The sequence below is a fragment of the Acanthisitta chloris genome, unplaced genomic scaffold (genome assembly GCF_000695815.1).
Source record: "Acanthisitta chloris isolate BGI_N310 unplaced genomic scaffold, ASM69581v1 scaffold18150, whole genome shotgun sequence".
In the NCBI taxonomy this organism is placed as follows: Eukaryota; Metazoa; Chordata; class Aves; order Passeriformes; family Acanthisittidae; genus Acanthisitta; species Acanthisitta chloris.
Window position 1 is genome coordinate 2,382 of NW_008652371.1, and position 18,041 is coordinate 20,422.

Below are 18,041 nucleotides of genomic sequence, written 5' to 3' on the forward strand. Positions count from 1 at the left end.
AAGAAAGGTGGTGGTAGTAGTCTCACACAGTCCTGAATTTCTAAACCTTTCTTCCTTGACCCTTAAAGATACTAGACATGGCTTTGTGTTGCCCAACCTGCATTGTGTACTGTGAAATTCTTTGAATCCTTTGTTCTTTAATGTCACTTTTGGAAGGATTCAGAGTGTATTGCACTATCACATATATGCAGTGGTGAAACTACCTATTGAACTACTAACAACTCTATCTTCATATCTTTTCTTGGCAAACCTAATTTCTTTGAAAGGTCTTACACGAACTGTTCATTGCCTTCTTAATATGAAATACCATTTCAAACAGCTCTAATCAAGCACCTTTTGCACTGTATCATTGCATGATATGAAACAATAGTCAGCTATTTTGTAAATGCACATATTTTCCATATGTCTAGATATCTGCATCCTAAATAGCAAGAAAACCAGATGATTTCTTTGACTAAAAAAAGACAAAGCATTAGCTCTGTTATCAAATGGAGGCTGAGTGATGGCTTTATTTTGATTCCAGTTTGTTAGTTCCTCTCCATGAATGACCAATTATGATTCATCTTTCCAAATACCAGTTATTCTATAAATCCTGCCACAGAGCACAGCAGTGTAGCTAAAGTGCTGTCATGGAGCTCTACCAATAAAGTCACTGATGCAGTTACAATATATCTGCACATAATTTAATTCCCTTGTCGCATGTTTTGGAGATATGCATTCCAAAAAAAAATAATTAAAGATAATACTCCTTGTCTCTTGCACATATTTAGAATTCTGAAAAGGTGCTGGTTTTAAGATATTCAAGGGATTTAATTGGCCCTTCATATCTTATAGTAAAAGCCAGCTTTTCTCTTCAGAGACCTTTAGTTTTTATGACAAAAGATGTCATGCTTAGTCATTATGACAGTAGGTGATGAAGTTCTGGGATCTCTGGTTCTCCAAGTTAGCTTTTAATAATTTTCTTTCCACACTTGTAAATTGTGTCAGTTACAGAAAGTGATTCCATGTCTTTACAATCAGAATCACCACCCACTGAGTATTTGCTTCCTGTTTTTTTACTGGCTGAAAGGGCAGAATTGGTGATAGCACAGTTAATTGACTAGTAAATTTTTTTTATGCTTATGGTCTGTAGGAAAGGTAATTTCCTAACTTTGAAAATACACCTTTGGGTAAGTGTCAATATGCATGGTGAAGACTGTAATGGTGAAGTTGGACTTTTTAGGTAATGTTAGAGAGTGAAATGCTAATCCTTTGAAATGCTTTCAGAATTTCTGGAAATTAGTCCAATCATTTTACTTTGGGACAAACATGCAAAGCATACTGATTAGATTTCCAGGAGTATTTTTCACATTATTCTCTCTGTTTGCATTCCAAATAATATTTGAATTGTTACAAGGCAATAGTAGTGATAATATAGGTCAAACTGCATTCTGGTTCCTTAAGAGAGGTTAGCATTTTTCCCCTCTTTAAAAACTATGTAAAAGCAAAAATAAATAACACTTTTGGTTTCATGGGAGGCATTGCATGTCATATCATAAAGCTGTCTAGGCATGTCTACCATTCTGATGACTGAAACTTCTGACATCTTTGTGCTTGTCTCTTACGAGTCTGAAGATGTATGAAAGAGAAAATGATCCTAATCTTTCCTTTCATATATCCTCTGCCATAACAACTTTTTCTGTGCAGTATGGTGGGGAAAAACCACTTTCATATTCCTGGCAGTGTCCAGAATGAAATGGAAACTTTCAATGTTCTCCAGATTTTGCAGAAGATCTGTTGTCTCAGGACCTAGAATGCCCCACTCTGCTATTGCTACAGCACAGTGGCAGATACCATTATCCAAACATATTCCCAGTATCAGGAAGCAAACTGAGCAACTGAAAATGTGCTCATTATTGTGAGTTAGAACTCCATGTTTGGATACAATTTCTCCAAATCGGAAAGGTTAAATGCAATTTAGTATGAAAATAAAAGTCAGAAATAAAATGCAGAAGGGTTGCTTTATTAAATAAGAAAAGTTATGTCAAGAAAAATAATGTTATAAGAAAGAAACCTTCATGGCACTGCAACGTTATGAAAACTGAACTGGAGATAGTCAAATACTCAGTTCATAAGCAATCCACAGTGTAGTTATACAAGGCAATACTTAGAGAGAAAAAGCTTGAAAGAAAATAACTGGGAAAATGAGTTTGTAGTCTCACAAAAAGTTATTAATTTAAAAATCGAAATCATTCATTATAAACATGTTGATCAGGGCTCATCTCAAAGATGCAATTACAGCAAGATTCAGTTTCATTTCAATAGGATGATAATCTGACCTAAGAGGAGCTGATGGTTTGCTAGTCTATTGTTCAAAATGTGGTATATTAGCTCTGTGAAGGCTCAATATTTTTTCTTATTTTCCGCATAACAGACACAGTATATGCTACTACATGTGGAGTAAGAATGTAAAATCCAAATGATACTTTAATTTAATGACAAACAGCAAAGGTACAGAAAGAACAGCTAGTGAACATAAAAGACAACTTGTCAAACTCAATCAAATTTTGTATTGAAGCATATATCTCTTTAGTGCTATTTCAGGTGACTTGGTGTCTCTGAAGGAAAAAAACATGTGATACTTTGCAACACAATTGCAGATGTTTTTATCAGGACTCAGTGAGATTTAACAGAACAGTACCTTTCTCTTAGCTTTGAGCTGCTCATGATATTTGTTGGATGTGTCGCCTGGTATCTCTCCTCCCCAGAGGGTAATTCCCACCATGGAGTAAGTGATGGCCATGACAAGCAATGGAAAGCAGTAGACCAGCACAATCACAATGACATGATACCTGCAATGAAAAAATATTAATGTGACAAGTGCTTTCAGAGAATCTATACCAATGGAATGGGCTGCTAGAAGTCAAGAGTGCTGCTCTAGCATAAAGCATGTTTTATATTGACTGGATAGTCCCTGGTGTTCTCATTGTCTTTTTGAAAGTCTTGAATTGCACTGCAACTTTATTTACATTTTAATGCAAGTGCTTGATGGGGTGTCTAATGCTGAACATGAACTAGCATATATTAAGAAAGACTCTATAAATATCATGACTACTGACTGCAGAATAAAATATGTTTATCCATAACTAGCTGTGTTGATTTAATCAGTGCACAGCCAAGCATCCTGAGGGCAAGCTAGGCATTTGAAGCTCTAGTCTGGGCCATAAATGGAAAAGGAAAATAAGTATTTTAATGCTATATTTATACAAAGATCCTGATAAGTACTGTTACCCTTCACACACTTCGTATGGCAGACCTGTTGCACATAGGCAACACAGATCTGTAACCTATCTGCAATATAGTCCTCCCTACTGATGTAAGCACTGGGAAAACAGAGGTAATTTCTTTTGCCTCCTGTTAGTTCCTGGTTAAATGCCAACTTCAGATAAAATCCCAGTGAATGATCGGTGAAGAATCCCCAGCTGTCACTGAGAGTGACCTTACTGCCCTAAAGAGACATATCTGTGTATGGCTCCTAAAGTGCTAAAAATTACATGTGACCAGGTTCTTTTTCCCCTGCCTCAAATAGAGCAAAAGGTCAAATTTGATTCTAGATGGTTACACAGGCTTTCAGCCTTGAACACAATGTTCATCTTAAATGCCAATGAAGACATGAAAGGACAGATGGCTAGGTAGCCATCTATTATTCCTAATTCTGCCAGAGGGACAAACAGGGTATATTAAATTTAATTGACTGTTTTACACATTTTCAGAAATTGCAACCAGTTATAGGTTAGACATTTTTGTCCTCCTATCTAACATAAGTAATTGTGATAATGTAACAGAGTGAAGTGGGAAAATCCAGCCCTCTCATGAAAAGATCTAGAGAAAAAAATCTGGTTTGGGCTTTCTGATTCTTTACAATGACCAGAAGCAGTTTGTAGCAAAGTGGATGGTGGTCTCTTCTCCCTAGTAACTAGAGAAGAAATGGCCTGAGGTTGTGCCAGGGGAGGTTTAGATTGGATATTAGGAAAGTTTTCTCCATGGAAAGTGTTAAGCATTGGAACAGGCTGACCAAAGGAATGGTCGATTCACCATCCCCAGATGTATTTAAAAGATGTGTAGATGTGGCACTCAGGGACATGGCCTAGTGGCAGACTTGATAGTGTAAGGTTAGTGGTTGGACTTGATGATCTTAGGGGTCTTTTCCAACCTAAATGATTCCAAGGAGAGAACAGAAATACTTGTTTTCCTGGTTATGATAAAAAGGATGCTTGCTTTGAATTGCATGTTCTGTTCCCATTTCTAACCATCTCTACCTGTACAGATGTAGTCATCTACACCTACATCATCGAAGAAATGATGGGATGGAAAACACTCGTAGAAGTGAAAGAGAATAAATGTGTTCCACTTCTCACTTACAATGCTCTATCTTCCTAGCTTAGAAAACTGGCTTTACATTTCTCAGTGATCAATGCTGTTAGTTAATCTGCATGTAGAGTAATTTTTCAGTGATCTATGCTGTTAGTTAATCTGCATGTAGAGTATCTGCATGACACTACAGCTTTTTGACAACACCACTGCAAGTGTAAAGACCACAATGCACAAGTTTAAAAGAACAAAAGCTTACGTAAAATGCTGTTTTGGACCACCTGGCCATGCTACATAGCAAAGAGTTCTCCCAGGCATCACCTTGGTTATGGAGTATAGGCACTGGGGAAAGGCCAAGAGGAAAGCCAAAATCCATATGCTCCCAATGACCACCTTGGTAGCAGTTGCAGAGAGCCTAGGTTTCAAGGGATCAATAATGGCCATGTATCTGTAAAAGAAAGCAAAAACCTGTGTGTAAGAAATCTTCAGAGATTTGTATGTATCTAGGATCAGCCATAGCTTAGGACAAAAGAGAATGATAAAATCAGAGATATTTCTCTTCCTGGAGTTCTGATGGCATTCTGCTCTTTGAGTGATTCAGCTACAATGAAGGCAGTACTGGAAGGAGAATAAATTTCATTGAATATTATTTTGTAGCCGTGGGACACCCAGTTAACCATATGTATATCAGTAGACTAACTATTCTGCAAAGTGTTAGTCAATCCTGTTATTGTACAGCCTGATTGAAAAGCAACAATACAGCTGGATCCTCTGTTACTCTGCTAGGTAATACAGGGGGTATCTCTCCTTAGAAAATGAACAGCCAAACTGTCAGGATTATTAGTCATCTGTCCAAAAGCTACAGGAACCTGGTAAGTCCTCATGCATTTATTTCAGTAGAGATAGATTGACTTCAGATTGTCTGCCAAAGAGCCCCCAGAGCAACTGGTTCATACAGAGACTGAGAGAGGAGCCAGTGTAGAAGTAGTAAAAGCACCAACAGAAATAGTTGCATAAAGCATGAAAACATCTCATTTGCCTTCTCAGTTCCTGTGTTACCAGGTAGGATAGCGTTCTTCTTGCTGCCCTAGAATTGTATTGGTAATCCATATATGTTAGTAACTTTAGAAGAACATGCAAAAAAAAATCATTAAAAAGTTTAAGTAAGTAAAATGTAAAAGTATGCCAAAAAATCATTAGAAAGTTTAAGTAAGTAAAATGTAAAAGTTCGGGGAAAAAAGAGCAACAATAAGGCATTAAGAGACTAAAAGAAAAAGGAGTCTTGCTTTCTGTCTTTTGATCTCTGTCATGGATGCAAAGAATAAGGGAGGCAGAAATTTTGTATCAGTCCTTTTTTGGGCTGCAACTTTTTGCTGCAACTAAAAGACTAACACTCATTTCAAATGAAGGAAAGTGTGACATATCCTAATTGTTACTGTACACACTTAGATTCTTGGCAGACTTGCCCAAGATTTTTAGATACAGACATTAGCCACAAGACAATAACAATAATATTCATGAGATAATGATTCTGACAGAATTTATGCAAGAATCTTCTCCATCCATATTTACCTGCTTTGGCACACAAATTTCATGTAAGGTATTCCTACTTTTGGGAAATGTTATACTTGAGAGATGGACAGTTACAGAACAGATGTTTGTTTTAGCAAAGATAACTCTGTTTATAGTTAACCATCAAATATGTGATAAATCCAACACCTGCTATCAGAGTGTACTTATCCTCTAGAAGACATGATAACTGCACTAACATCTTAAAACCTCTAAATGCTGTCAGAAACAGAGAGTGATCTTAACCAGCTTCAGTTCTGAATCATCAATTTCCATGTCTAAAATTTCAAGCTTATTCCTTTTTTATTCTTTTTATTACACTTAGATATTTTTTTCCCCACAGGGTAATTAGTTCCTGTCTCCATTACATGCTTTTTGTTGGGGTTTTTTTTTCAGCTAAACTGGTGCTTTTGGTATTACATACTAACTATGAAATAATAATTTTATTTGAGTTCAGGTTGTCTTGTCCTGAGGGAGCAGCTGATCTCATGAAAATATACATCAGTTAGACTGTTGCCCTCCACAGCCTAGGTCCCTTCTCCTCCAAAAAGTAAGTACAACTTGGTAATGAATTTCAGTTTGTAGTAATGAATTTTGTCTTTAAAACTGATCTGGCTTTTGTGTGAACTGCCAGATACTGTCCAAATACTTGATGACCTTTATCTGTAGTAGGTGATAAGCCATAAACAAATCATCATTTTCACATCCTTTGGGACTCTTAAGGCATTTCCTTCTAGGCTGGAATTATTCCTTCAAATTACAAGTTTTTTTTCAGATTGTGCATTGCCATTATTTTATGTGCTTTTGTTAGATCTCTATTACATTCGCATTATTCTTATATTATTCTTATTCCCAATAGATACCAGCAGTAATTCTTTTTGCCTAAGATAAAATTCGGTTGTTTTATCTCCTTGTCTGGTGTCTGCATTTTAAATACGTGGATTGTTTGTGTGAAATGACTCATACAGCTGTACTGATGGAGATTTTAACTATTGTCTGTCTGAATAAGGTAAGCCAAAGGACAAGGATCAGATGAAAAGCAAGCTATTTATCTTTGTTGTTCAAATTTGAGTGATAAGCCAACAGCCTAGATTTTGTACAAGATAGATTACAAAAAATGTAGCAGACAGTCATTCCAACAAGCACGATGGGAAGGAAGTTGAAGAATCTTGACCATTCCCTCAGTAATGCCTTTGTGCAGGATAGATTTAGCTGAGCAACTTTCTATTATAGAGCCTTTGATAACAAATCTAAGTTATTCTACTTTGCCAGTACACCAAGTAACTACAATGAGGTATCTAACTTGTTCTCAAAGTGGCTTTTCTTAGAAACAAAAGTCCTTAATTAACATAGTGAGATATTGCTTTATAACTGCAATTGTTACATTCATTCAGATTTGTCATAGAAGTTTAGTAGCATTCTTTTTAGAAAAAAAACATCATTGCCACAACTAAAGATAGTAGGAAATGCGAGTGACTCTCAGTTGGAGGTTAAAAACCACATCCATAGCTGAACTTACTCTGGTTGCTAATCTGTGTAGCCAAAAGAATCCTCCCAAAGAAATGAGTCCTTCCTGCACTGTTAGCTGTCATTTGCAAAGGAGACACAGACACTCATGCCTATAATTTTGCTTGCTGGAAACGTTATCTTGCTATTATCTAAGAGTGGTAAGTTATTTTTCTCTCTCTCTCTCAAGGCTAAAGGCTATCTCTTTAGCTCCTGAAGGAGCAGTAGCTAATTTTTCAGTTGACTGTTGCCTTTGATCTCTGTGCATTCAACTTGGGTGTTTCTGTCAGGATTGAAAGCTAGCACAGGCTAGAGGTTTCATGCTTAGGTATTTCTCAGAAAATCAGTAGGTGAGGAGGCTAAGTATGGGATAATATGTATGTATGATGCAGCACATTGCCCCTATATGTTACAATTACCTACAGCTGACAACTGTCTGTCATGTTTCATGGGGTAGCTCTATCATTAGGGCTCAATTTTTTTGCTCAGTTTGATATCCTTACATGTATTATGGATGGCAAAGTGCCAGTTACAATGGGGAAGAGCAGACATGCTGCTTGAATTGTGTACTGAATGGTGCTGAACACGGTGTAGAAAAAAGAGGAGTGTGTGAGTAGGCCAGGAATGAAAAGGAGAATAATGAGTTACAGGATCTAGAGCAAAAGCAAAAGAACTGAGACTGGGGAAGAGTTTGCTGAATGAAAAATTAGGACTAGAAGTGAATGAGAAAAAATGAGAAACTAACAGGAGGAAAAGCTAAGAAAGGAGAATTGTAGAATAATAGCATATAGAGATTGTGTTGAGAGAGGAGAGAGTAAGAAAGGAAACTGGGGTGATGTAAAGGCAAAAGACCTATGACAAAAATCAGCCCTAGTGTACCAGAGATTTCAGGATGAGTAGAACTGGTGTGTAAGCAGAACATTTTGACAGTGGGGCTCTGTGATGGCAAGCCCTTCTGTCTCTGCAGGAGTATGGGGGAGAACTCCCAAAGAGTTACTGTCTCTGTGATCAGCCAACCATAAACTGCATGCAAGGGGGACAGCAGGACTTCTGTGATGCTATGATGTCATCTGTCTTAATGAATGTTCTGTTTCTCCACTGTTCTTTCAAGTGGTCTGAACTTATGCAGTCTTTCTAAAGTCAGTGAGAAGTGCAGAGGCCCTCATAGGTCCATCAGGTTCTGTGATATCTATACACAACCTTGGACTTCTCCACAGCTCATCTCTAAGGACAGTAAAACATGGTAGGCATTTGGGCTGAAGAAGGATCTCTAATGCTACAAGCAACCAAAGCCTTGTTACACCACTGAAAAGCACTCTGTGGCCACACAAACATTTTTTCAGTGGGGTGCTGTGCCATTTTGCTTTGCAGTCTTTGGGCAGCTACTGCTCAGTCTGTCACCAGGCTGGAGCAGTGGGACCCCCTGCTGAATAAAGGGCTCTGACCTCCCACTGAGATTGTTTGGTTTAAGTATTGGATTTGTAATCCTTTCTCACTCCAGTGGGAGCTGCTGATAATGCCACAAATAGCTTGTTCCACACAATAAAGCAGAGATGCTGAATGCAAAATATACATTTCTGAAAGGAATTAACTCATTATGTTCATTTATCACGACAAGCAGAAATAATAACCCACCCAACATTAAAACTTATACTTGGAAGATAATTGTAAGATCATAGAATCATAGAATCATAGAGTTTAGGGATTGGAATGGACATTATAGATCATCTAGTCCCAATCCCCCCCTGCCATGGGCAAGGACATCTCCCCACTAGATCAGGTGGTTCAAGGCCTCATCCAGCCTGACCTTGAACACTGCCAGGGTTGGGACATCCACTACCTCCCTGGGCAACCTGTTCCAGTATCTCACCACCCTCACAGGAAATAAACATTTTCCTAATATCTGACCTAAACTTCCCTTCCTTCAATTTGAACCTGTTATTCCTTGTCCTATCACTGCATGGAACATGATGGAACATGTACATTTAGAAAACTAGGGATGAAAATATGTGCAGGTAGAGACTCAAGCCAACACTTCCAAGAATGTGGATTGTTCAATATCTGCTCCATCTTCTTCTATGTATGACTTTAAAGCATCTTTATGTAGGACTTTAGTTTCATCACTAGACTCGTTAGCACGTAATTTTGTTTGCTGTGATCATACAATATCCCACTGACATTGCTTTACTTCCAGCTTTGGCTTGTATTAGTCTTTGCAAGTTTGGTACTTGTTTCTTGGGTTCATCAAATCAAGCAAATCCATTTTCTCTCAATCACTAATAGAGACAGTCCTCTTTTGAATAACATTGACAAACTCTTTAAGATGTGTGGTTATAATGACAGCATACTCATGTAGCTCTGTAACAGTCTGCAAATTACATGAGACAAATAGTTGGTACATACTATAAAAGCTTCCATAGTTTGTGTATTATGGTCCCAACAGTAGAAAAGATTAAAAAAAAGAAACCTAATTTAACTTTTTGTAAAACAGAATGCACTGACTAATACAGTCAGGAAAATCTTTCATCTTTACCACATCATTTAGAAAATTGTGGCAAAAATACACAAGGTGTTATTAAAGCAAAATGATGTTCAGAATTGGATTCTACAAATGCCCATGTGGAGACACAGTTGGATGCCTTTAATCATCCTAAGACATTTGCTTCACCTGTTTAAAATTTGTTTATAAACTCAAATGGGGGAAAATGTAATCAATTCAGTCCCAGACTGTTATAGGAAATTGGGACTTGACAAAGGAATACACTGAGAGAAAATCACAATGTTTGAATGTAAGTGGCTTGTCAACAGTAGACAGCAGAGTGCAAGTGTGAATGCACAGATGCTGTTATTCCCTCAAGAGAAAAGCTAATTTTGAGACTTTATATTTAGAATCAACTGGTCATTAAGAAACTTAGGTAGGGAAATTGCTATGATTCCCTGCCTGTCTTTAAAATATTGCTGGGGGAAATCCTATGAAAGGTCTTGATAAGGTAGGTACAGTAGACTGAAGAGGATGGAATGAACTGTGAGATTGAAGAGGCATTTTTTGCATGATAAAAACCAAAGCTTTAACTTTTGTGTTCTTTAATCTCTATCTGCCACCTATTAGTGCAAGGCTCCTTCTTTTCTTATGGCAGTGGTTTGTATTCATTTATGTAGATTGACTTTTTCTGCAGGAAGAGTGACTACATGCATTTTTGTAGGACTGCCACTGGCTGTTGAGTAAGACTGGGTTTGGTGGCCTGAAGGATCTGCTGTGCAGTGATCACTTTAAAGCTAACAGCATAAAGAAAGAGTAAAAAGTAAACACATTTGTTTGAGAGATCAGTGTGTAATATCACAGGGTGATGACCTGGCCTTGATTTACCCAGAAGCACATGTGCTGTTCTTGGTGAATGGCTGTTGTGCTAGAAACACAAGGGACAAGACTTTTCTTTGGTCTGTCTCATAAAATGATGGAGTAACTGACTTCCCCTGACAAAAGTACTTCTGTTTCTCCTTTTCTTTAAATATGATCTGCCTGGATTATCAAGAATCAATATCAATGCAAAGTCTGTACCAAGAAGCTCCATCTGCACAGACTGCAACTCACTCTGTTATTGCCTACATTTCTGCCACTGTCAACTGAATGGCTTCCTTCTTGTTTCTGCAGTTATTTTGAAATATTTTATTGTAGGTAAATGCAAGTATGTGAATGATATAACATTCTCTCCTGGTTGTTAGCTCAGTCAGAAAAACATGCATTTAAGTAATAATATTAAAGAAAACAAACCAACCCCTCTCTCCTCCCCCCCAAAAAAACCCCAACCCTTGGTTAACTTTTAAAAGAACCCCAGGCTATATTAATAGTAAATGACAGTTACAGATTTTAATAGTTTGCATTAAATTATAAATAAGAGCACTAAGAAAATGTATTTAAGGGTCTAAAATGAACATCTCATTTGAACATATGGTTCAGACTCATCAGATGTTTCTGGCCTGGAACAAGAAGCCTGGGGGCTAGTCACTGTTGTAAATGCATCTTGTACTCCCCAAGATACTGGTATGTCAACCTCATATTTTTCACAGCACCTTTTGAAAGCAGCTTGTTAAATAGAATAGTCACTCAATGCAAAACAAAAAGGAAAAAAGTAGCTGTTATGCCTGTATTTTTTTTTCCCAGACTGTCTCAGTGTGTTATCAATAATGTAATTGTTATTTTTTTTCCCAGGCTGTCTCAGTGTGTTATCAATAATGTAACTCCAACCTGAATTTTGACACAAAACCCCAAAAGAGATGCTGTCTTTTTGCCTGATCATTATGAATTTGGATCACTGCAGGAAAAGGATTATTTTTCCTAGGTCTCTTACAGGCTGAATCCTGTAGCCAATACATCAGGATGTTCTGTGGAAACTATTTCACTTCTTTTCTAAGAAAGAAAGAAACAATGGGAATTGTCAAACCCAGAAAGTAATTTTAGCCCCTCAAGTGATAGAGAGTCCTTTGTATTTCAGCTCTTGATATTTGAACCACTAATGCCCTCCTATTCAATTCTTTCTCTCCAGTACTGAGGACAAGAGGTACCTGAACTAACTCCTTTGCTTGCTAAGAACTCATAGGAAGGTCAGGTCAGGCATTCAGTGGCCAGGGCCACATGGCTTAAATTCTGCCTGAGTTACTGTCTTTAATGTCTCTAAGAACTGTATACTGCAGTCAGTGGTCACAGATGGAATTTAGGATCGTGGATAGACCCTTTAGGATCATGCACTGGTCAGTCACAAGTGGCTCCAGAACTATCCCCTATTCAGTTTATCTTGGGCTGTTTTAGAAGTTTATCCCCATAAGGCAGCTAAAGGAGCTATTGCACAGGAAGCAATGTAACTGTGGAACTGTACAGCATGAGTCACAGAAGAGCAGAGGAATGAATGCCTCTGAAGCAGTACAGTGCAATATCTGTGCTGCTCCTGATGCCTGCCCTGACTTGCTTAAAGATACCTGTGGCATCTCTGCAGTAGACTGCAAACAACCTGTAGGAAAAGAAGAAGGTGCCAGAGAAAATAAAGCCAAAACCCCCAGGAGTGGGTGGTCAGAAGTGTGAAGAAACCCACATAAATTTGAGTCTGTGTTCAATGACTAGGTGGTCATACAGCAGTCTTGGGTATTTTCATCCTCAGCTGCAGATGCAGCACACCCCACTGCAGGAACTGCCTACTCCCCAGAGCTCTGTGTCAGTCCAGTCATCTCAGTGGACAAATGTGAGACAGAATGACAGAAAGGAAACACTTACTGCCTGTGACCTCTGCTCAGTGATGTCTACATCCACAGTGACTCATTCATACTCCGTGACCATTTGGATCTTCTAAAACAATGAGCGGAGCATATCACAACATACCCTTTAGTGAGTGGCAAACCATGACCTTTCAGTATTTTGGGATTGTAACAATTTCAACTGGAAAATCATCTGATTCCATCATTTCAGTTCCCTCAGTAGCTTTATCCTAATTTGTAGCTTTTTTTGTGTTAAATTTTTAAATTAAATGAATGTGTAAGGATGAGTTTACCAGGGTGTCCTGGGGTAAAGCAGAGTGTTCTGTCTGAAGTACTGACTGAACTTTTACAGAAGGCAAATGGGAATCAAAGTTTTAACAAATGTCCACCCAGCAGATCTGTGCCCTGGAGTAGAGCAGTCTGTACATCCAAGGATATTCCTTGGGATTCACTTTGACCCCTAGTTTTCCTCTTGACTCTGCAGAATTCTTTTGCAGAAGTACCCAGGATATGGTTAAAGGTACTGAAAGCATCAGGTGTGATTTGGTATAAAAGGAAAAGGAATATCAGTGTGAGTAGGGAATAGCTCTTATTTGTTTTACATCATGGTTTGTGGTACCACAGAGAGCTCTCCTAAGCACAGCTGTGGCATTGTTCACTGGGAAGATTTCCATTTGCCTTTGGAGGCAGGTGAACTTGAAGGATGTGATGGGGTGCAAACTGTGATTTCTTCAGGATATTTTCAGACAAGAAATATATCAGAATGAGTAAGAGTAGTTATTGACTCACTTCTAAGCACCAGCATCTCACATTGCTAAACCAAAGAAAACATTTCCACTATACTTCTACCTGACCATAGCACTTCAGTCAGTGTGGAGCAGAGCTATTTTCACTCACTCTGAAAATGCCCTGTTTGGATTCCTAAGGAACTGTATTCAACTTTGTTCCCAGTTTCCTAGCATATATTTAGGAAATTTCAAGGTAGTAAGTACTCTGTGTCTGTGGAAAATGTAAAAAAAACCCCTTACTCAGAGCATCATAGTAACTGTTTGACTAATGACCTGATCAGCTGCAGCAGTAACTGTTGAATACTCAGCATCAACTAAAGCCCTTTTATCTTTCTGGAAACCTCAAGCTAGATGAGAATCTTAAGCTAAACCCAAACAGACAATGGAAGAAATGTTTGTCTGATTACAGGTAGTATCACTGGCATCACCTCCTTCATTATTAATGGGAAGTAACATTTGGAAAGAAGATACATCACTGGTGGGAGGAAAGTGTACTGATTTGCTTGTGTCTTCACCCATCCCCAGAGCAGAGAGGTAGAAGAGTTGCTAAGAATCTCATTTTCTTTTTCATTTCTAGCTTTATAGAACAAAATGCATCTGGCTGAAAATGCCACCGAAAATTTGGGATTAGTAGGGCAAAGGGAAAAGCATTATTATGAACTCGTCCACAAACACAGACAATAGGTACAACACATGTTTCCCAATATTTGCACCTGGAAATGAGAAATAACATTTCAGAAAGTGGATTGAACCTTATAAAATCTTAACTACCATCACTTGGAAATGCTGCAATTCTGCCAAGTCAATTCAGAAAAGATTATGTAGAAAGGAGTTTTTTGTGACTAATTTCAGTGCATTGCTAAAAGGAATAAAAGATCTGGAGTACAAATTGATCTGTTTTTCTAAAAGAGAATTCACTAAGTTCTTTCTCCAGCACTGTAAATATGAAAACAATAATAAGGAAAGAAACATTTCCCAGGGGAGACTCACAGCACCTTATGAGAAAGATGGTCCATCAAAGCATCTGGATTGGAAATCTGACAACATCTCCCCTTTACTCTATGGAGACTGCAGCTGTTCTATTCCATTATTGTCAAGAGTAAAGGTAAAGTTTTTCCCTGTCCTGTTTTCTTTGACAGTCACAAAGCCTTGTTTAGCTGAAGAAATCAGAAAAAAATCGAGCACTTTGAAACCCTGTTCTCTGGATATGCACAGATGGCAATGCAAATAGCCCCATTAGTTAAAATCAGGAGGAACAAAGCAGTGCAGAGCTGTCAGTGAGAGAGCTATTAAAAACAGAGTCTGAAGTGATTTCTGAACAGGAGGCAAATGCCTCTGCCAGCTGCAGAAATAGAGAGGAGGGAAATTTGAAATCCTCTCCCTTTACACACAATTTCTACAACTCCTTATCAGAATGAATTAGATGACATTGACTGAGGGACAGATACTGTTTTCACAGGTGAGGAAGCAAAACCCTGAGCAATGGCTGTGTTGAAAAGTGTTGAAAGATGGAGCACAGAGAGCAGCTGAAGTCAAACAGAGAGGAAATGTTTGTTGTAAAAGAAAGCAGGAGAGTAAAACCAATGAAAGGCTGAAGAAGAAAGAACAAAGACAGGGAGAAAAACCGTGTTAGGGAGAGATCTTAAATAAAAACAGAGGAATACAATTGATGGACTATCCAGGTCTCTGCCTCTCATCACAATGATTGTTATCTCTGTCTTTTTCAGTAGAGAATCTGATCTCAGTCTCTCACCCCTAAACTTATCTTCTCTTTTCTCACCTGTCCACAGCTATCGCTGTCATGGAGTAGATGCTGGCGAAGACAGCTGTGATTGGGAAGAAGTTGTGGAAGCGGCAGTAAGCCTCTCCAAAGTACCACTCGCTGTGCAGTGCATAGATGAAGTTGATGAGAGTATTGAAAGCAGCCATGGAAGCATCAGAGAAGGCCAAGTTCACCAGGAAGTAATTTGTCACTGTCCTCATGCGCTTGTGAGCCAGGATAATCCAGATGACAATGAGATTTCCAAACACGGCCACGGCCACCACACCACCATAAGCCAGAGACCACAGGGCAATGCGCCAAGAGGGTTGTACAAACTGATTGGAGAAATTGCCTGTTGAGGATGCTACAGGGGCAGAAGCATTTCCAGCTGGTGCTCCCACCACCTGTCCCCAGGGATCGCCTGCTGCAGCAAGGCTCACATTCCACCTGCTGCTCATGCTCATGTTCCAGTTGGTTGTGGGGGCAGAAGTCATCTTGGATATTCCTCTCCTCTCTTACAGCATCGATGTGCCTCTCCCACCTCCCTCTCCCAACACTTCAAAATTCCCACAAACAGATAAGAAGATGGAAGGAAGAAAAGGGGAAATAAGGCAGCACAGCAGGTACTGGGGAGGAGGGATCTGTCAGAAAAAAAAAGCTTTGGCTATGCTGTCAAACTGTTAGAAATGCTGTACCAGCCAAATCAGGAGAGCTATCTCTGGGTAGAACAGCATCCTATTTCTCTTCTGTACAGCCACCTCTTGCTTTTGATTTTCTGAAGGAGAAGGGGACTGGGAGCCAAGGCACATTTTATAGGCTTGAGAGTTCCCAGCGTCACAAAGGGAGTGGAGCGATAAGCTCCATCGGCTGGTAAGCTAACACCTCTTTCTCCGTGCTCTCCCTCCCCCTTGATTTCATTCACTGCCAGCAGCAGGCACTTGCAGGAACTGTGGAGAGCATCACAGGGAAAATGAATTCTCATCTTGTTTATGTTGAGAGATTTGTTTTATATTGCCTTTCTTTAAATTTCATTATTGTGCTTCCTTTTTTACATAGTCCTTTTGCCCTGTCTTTCCAGGGCTCATCAGCTGGCTTAGTTGAAAATCCCAGGACTGTGACTGCTATTTTATGAAAGCTCTTTCCAGATGAATTTATTCCAGATGAATTCAGAGCTGCTTTTTTGCTCCTGTCTTTTTAGTAGATGCTTTCCTTTAAATCATTCTGTTACCTACAGATTTGGAATAGTGACCTCTTTCAGATAAATAAATACATCCTGCTGCTCTCTAATTTAACTTTTCAATCTGTAATATGTTATTGGTATCAAGAAACATTTATAAAGCCCTTTGCATGTTCAGCAGACATTGTTTTTCGCTGAAAAACTATGCAGCCCTAAACGTAGATGTCCTTAATTATTGCAAGACATTAGTTTTGTTTTCTTTTCTTTGTGTCTTTGAAAAAAAAAATTTAATTCTTTTTACTGATTTACATTTATTCCACACTTAGTGCTATTATTATTTTGAGTAAAAAATATTTTTATATGCAGTGATTTCTGTACTGGTAGAAAAGGCTAAATAAGGGACTTGAACACCTAATGCTTTCACATCCAAAATCAGTTTTCTTTTTAATATGTTAACAGCAGCTGGCTTTGGGAATGTGTGCTTTGTTCAAGGGTTGATTGCAATGGATTTCAACTAAGAAACCTTTATTATTCAATAACCTGCAATCTCTAGGGAAAAAAATGTGTTTTAGTGCCAATCTGTTCCATGCTTCAACAATGCAGAACTACTACTTGCCATCAGCAGAAATTTCAGTTGTATCACAGCAGTGGGAACTATTCAATACCCCTATCAGCAATGACACATTCTACACATTTTTTAAACAAAAGCTCCAAGCAAAAGTCAAATACTCCTGTGTAACACTTCCTCCCTGCTGTATGTACCCAGTGGAAGTAGTGTCTGGACTTTAATTGTCTGGTCTTCACTGGAGTTTTAATTTGAATGACTGAAATCATGGCTGCTCCTATATGATTTTCACTACCTTCCAGCTGATCCAATGCTAAGTAGCAGCCTACTTCAGGCTTAGAAGCTCTGCTGAAAACCACCTGTTGCTATAGCATGTCTAGAACTCACCCATGTACTGCAATTCCTTGTCACAGGAAAGGCAATGGAGTTAATCCAACAGTTCCATTTTGAGTCCCAAATCTTCCACCTGCCTCATCTTTCATCCTCTCCCTGGAGATGAGCATGAAGAAGGGAACAGTAGAAAAATCTCTGAGTTTGAGTGTTGAAAGAATTCAAGTGGTGTTTGCATGAGTGAGGAACACTGGACTGAGCAGCTGTAGCAAAGACTTGGACACTCAGCTCTTGACTCTAGCAGCTTCACTCAAGATTTTCATATGGCTGTAAGCCAGAAAGCAGAAATCCAGACCTGTGCCCTATCCCTTTCTACCTTTATGTTCAAACTAGCAACTCCAGACTGTATCCTTTTACTAAGCTGATGTGGTTTTAATTTTCCAACACCAGCTGCCCAAGTCCTTGTGTCCCACATGCTTCTGTTGCTTTCACCCAGCTCTCCCAAACTCAGCTCAATGATTTATTTTCCTCAATTTCAGCAGAGACAGATGGTCCTTAACTCTTGCATGCTGTACTGCCAAGCATGCAGCAGAGTGCTAGCATTTAGGAGCAGTGTACTATAGAGCACCTGCAGTAACTTCTCCTGTATAGGAATATAAAGGACGTGTTTGAACTACTTGCTCTGTATAGTTCATGGAGTCATGTTCTGGTCATATGTTTAAATTCTGTCTTGGTGAGCTCCCCTGA

At 38.8% G+C, this 18,041-nt stretch overlaps 1 protein-coding gene across 1 annotated transcript; it reads right to left on the reverse strand.

The window, feature by feature from the left end:
• Positions 1-2,680: 2,680 nt before the first annotated feature.
• On the reverse strand, positions 2,681-15,716 carry TACR3 (tachykinin receptor 3; the record flags this gene model as incomplete). Its single annotated transcript, XM_009077164.1, has 3 exons — positions 15,241-15,716; positions 4,610-4,798; positions 2,681-2,831 (listed from the first exon to the last, which is right to left on the reverse strand). Coding segments are annotated over exons 1-3 (816 nt in total), but the record flags the coding sequence as incomplete, so codon positions are not given.
• Between the last annotated feature and the right edge of the window lie 2,325 nt (positions 15,717-18,041).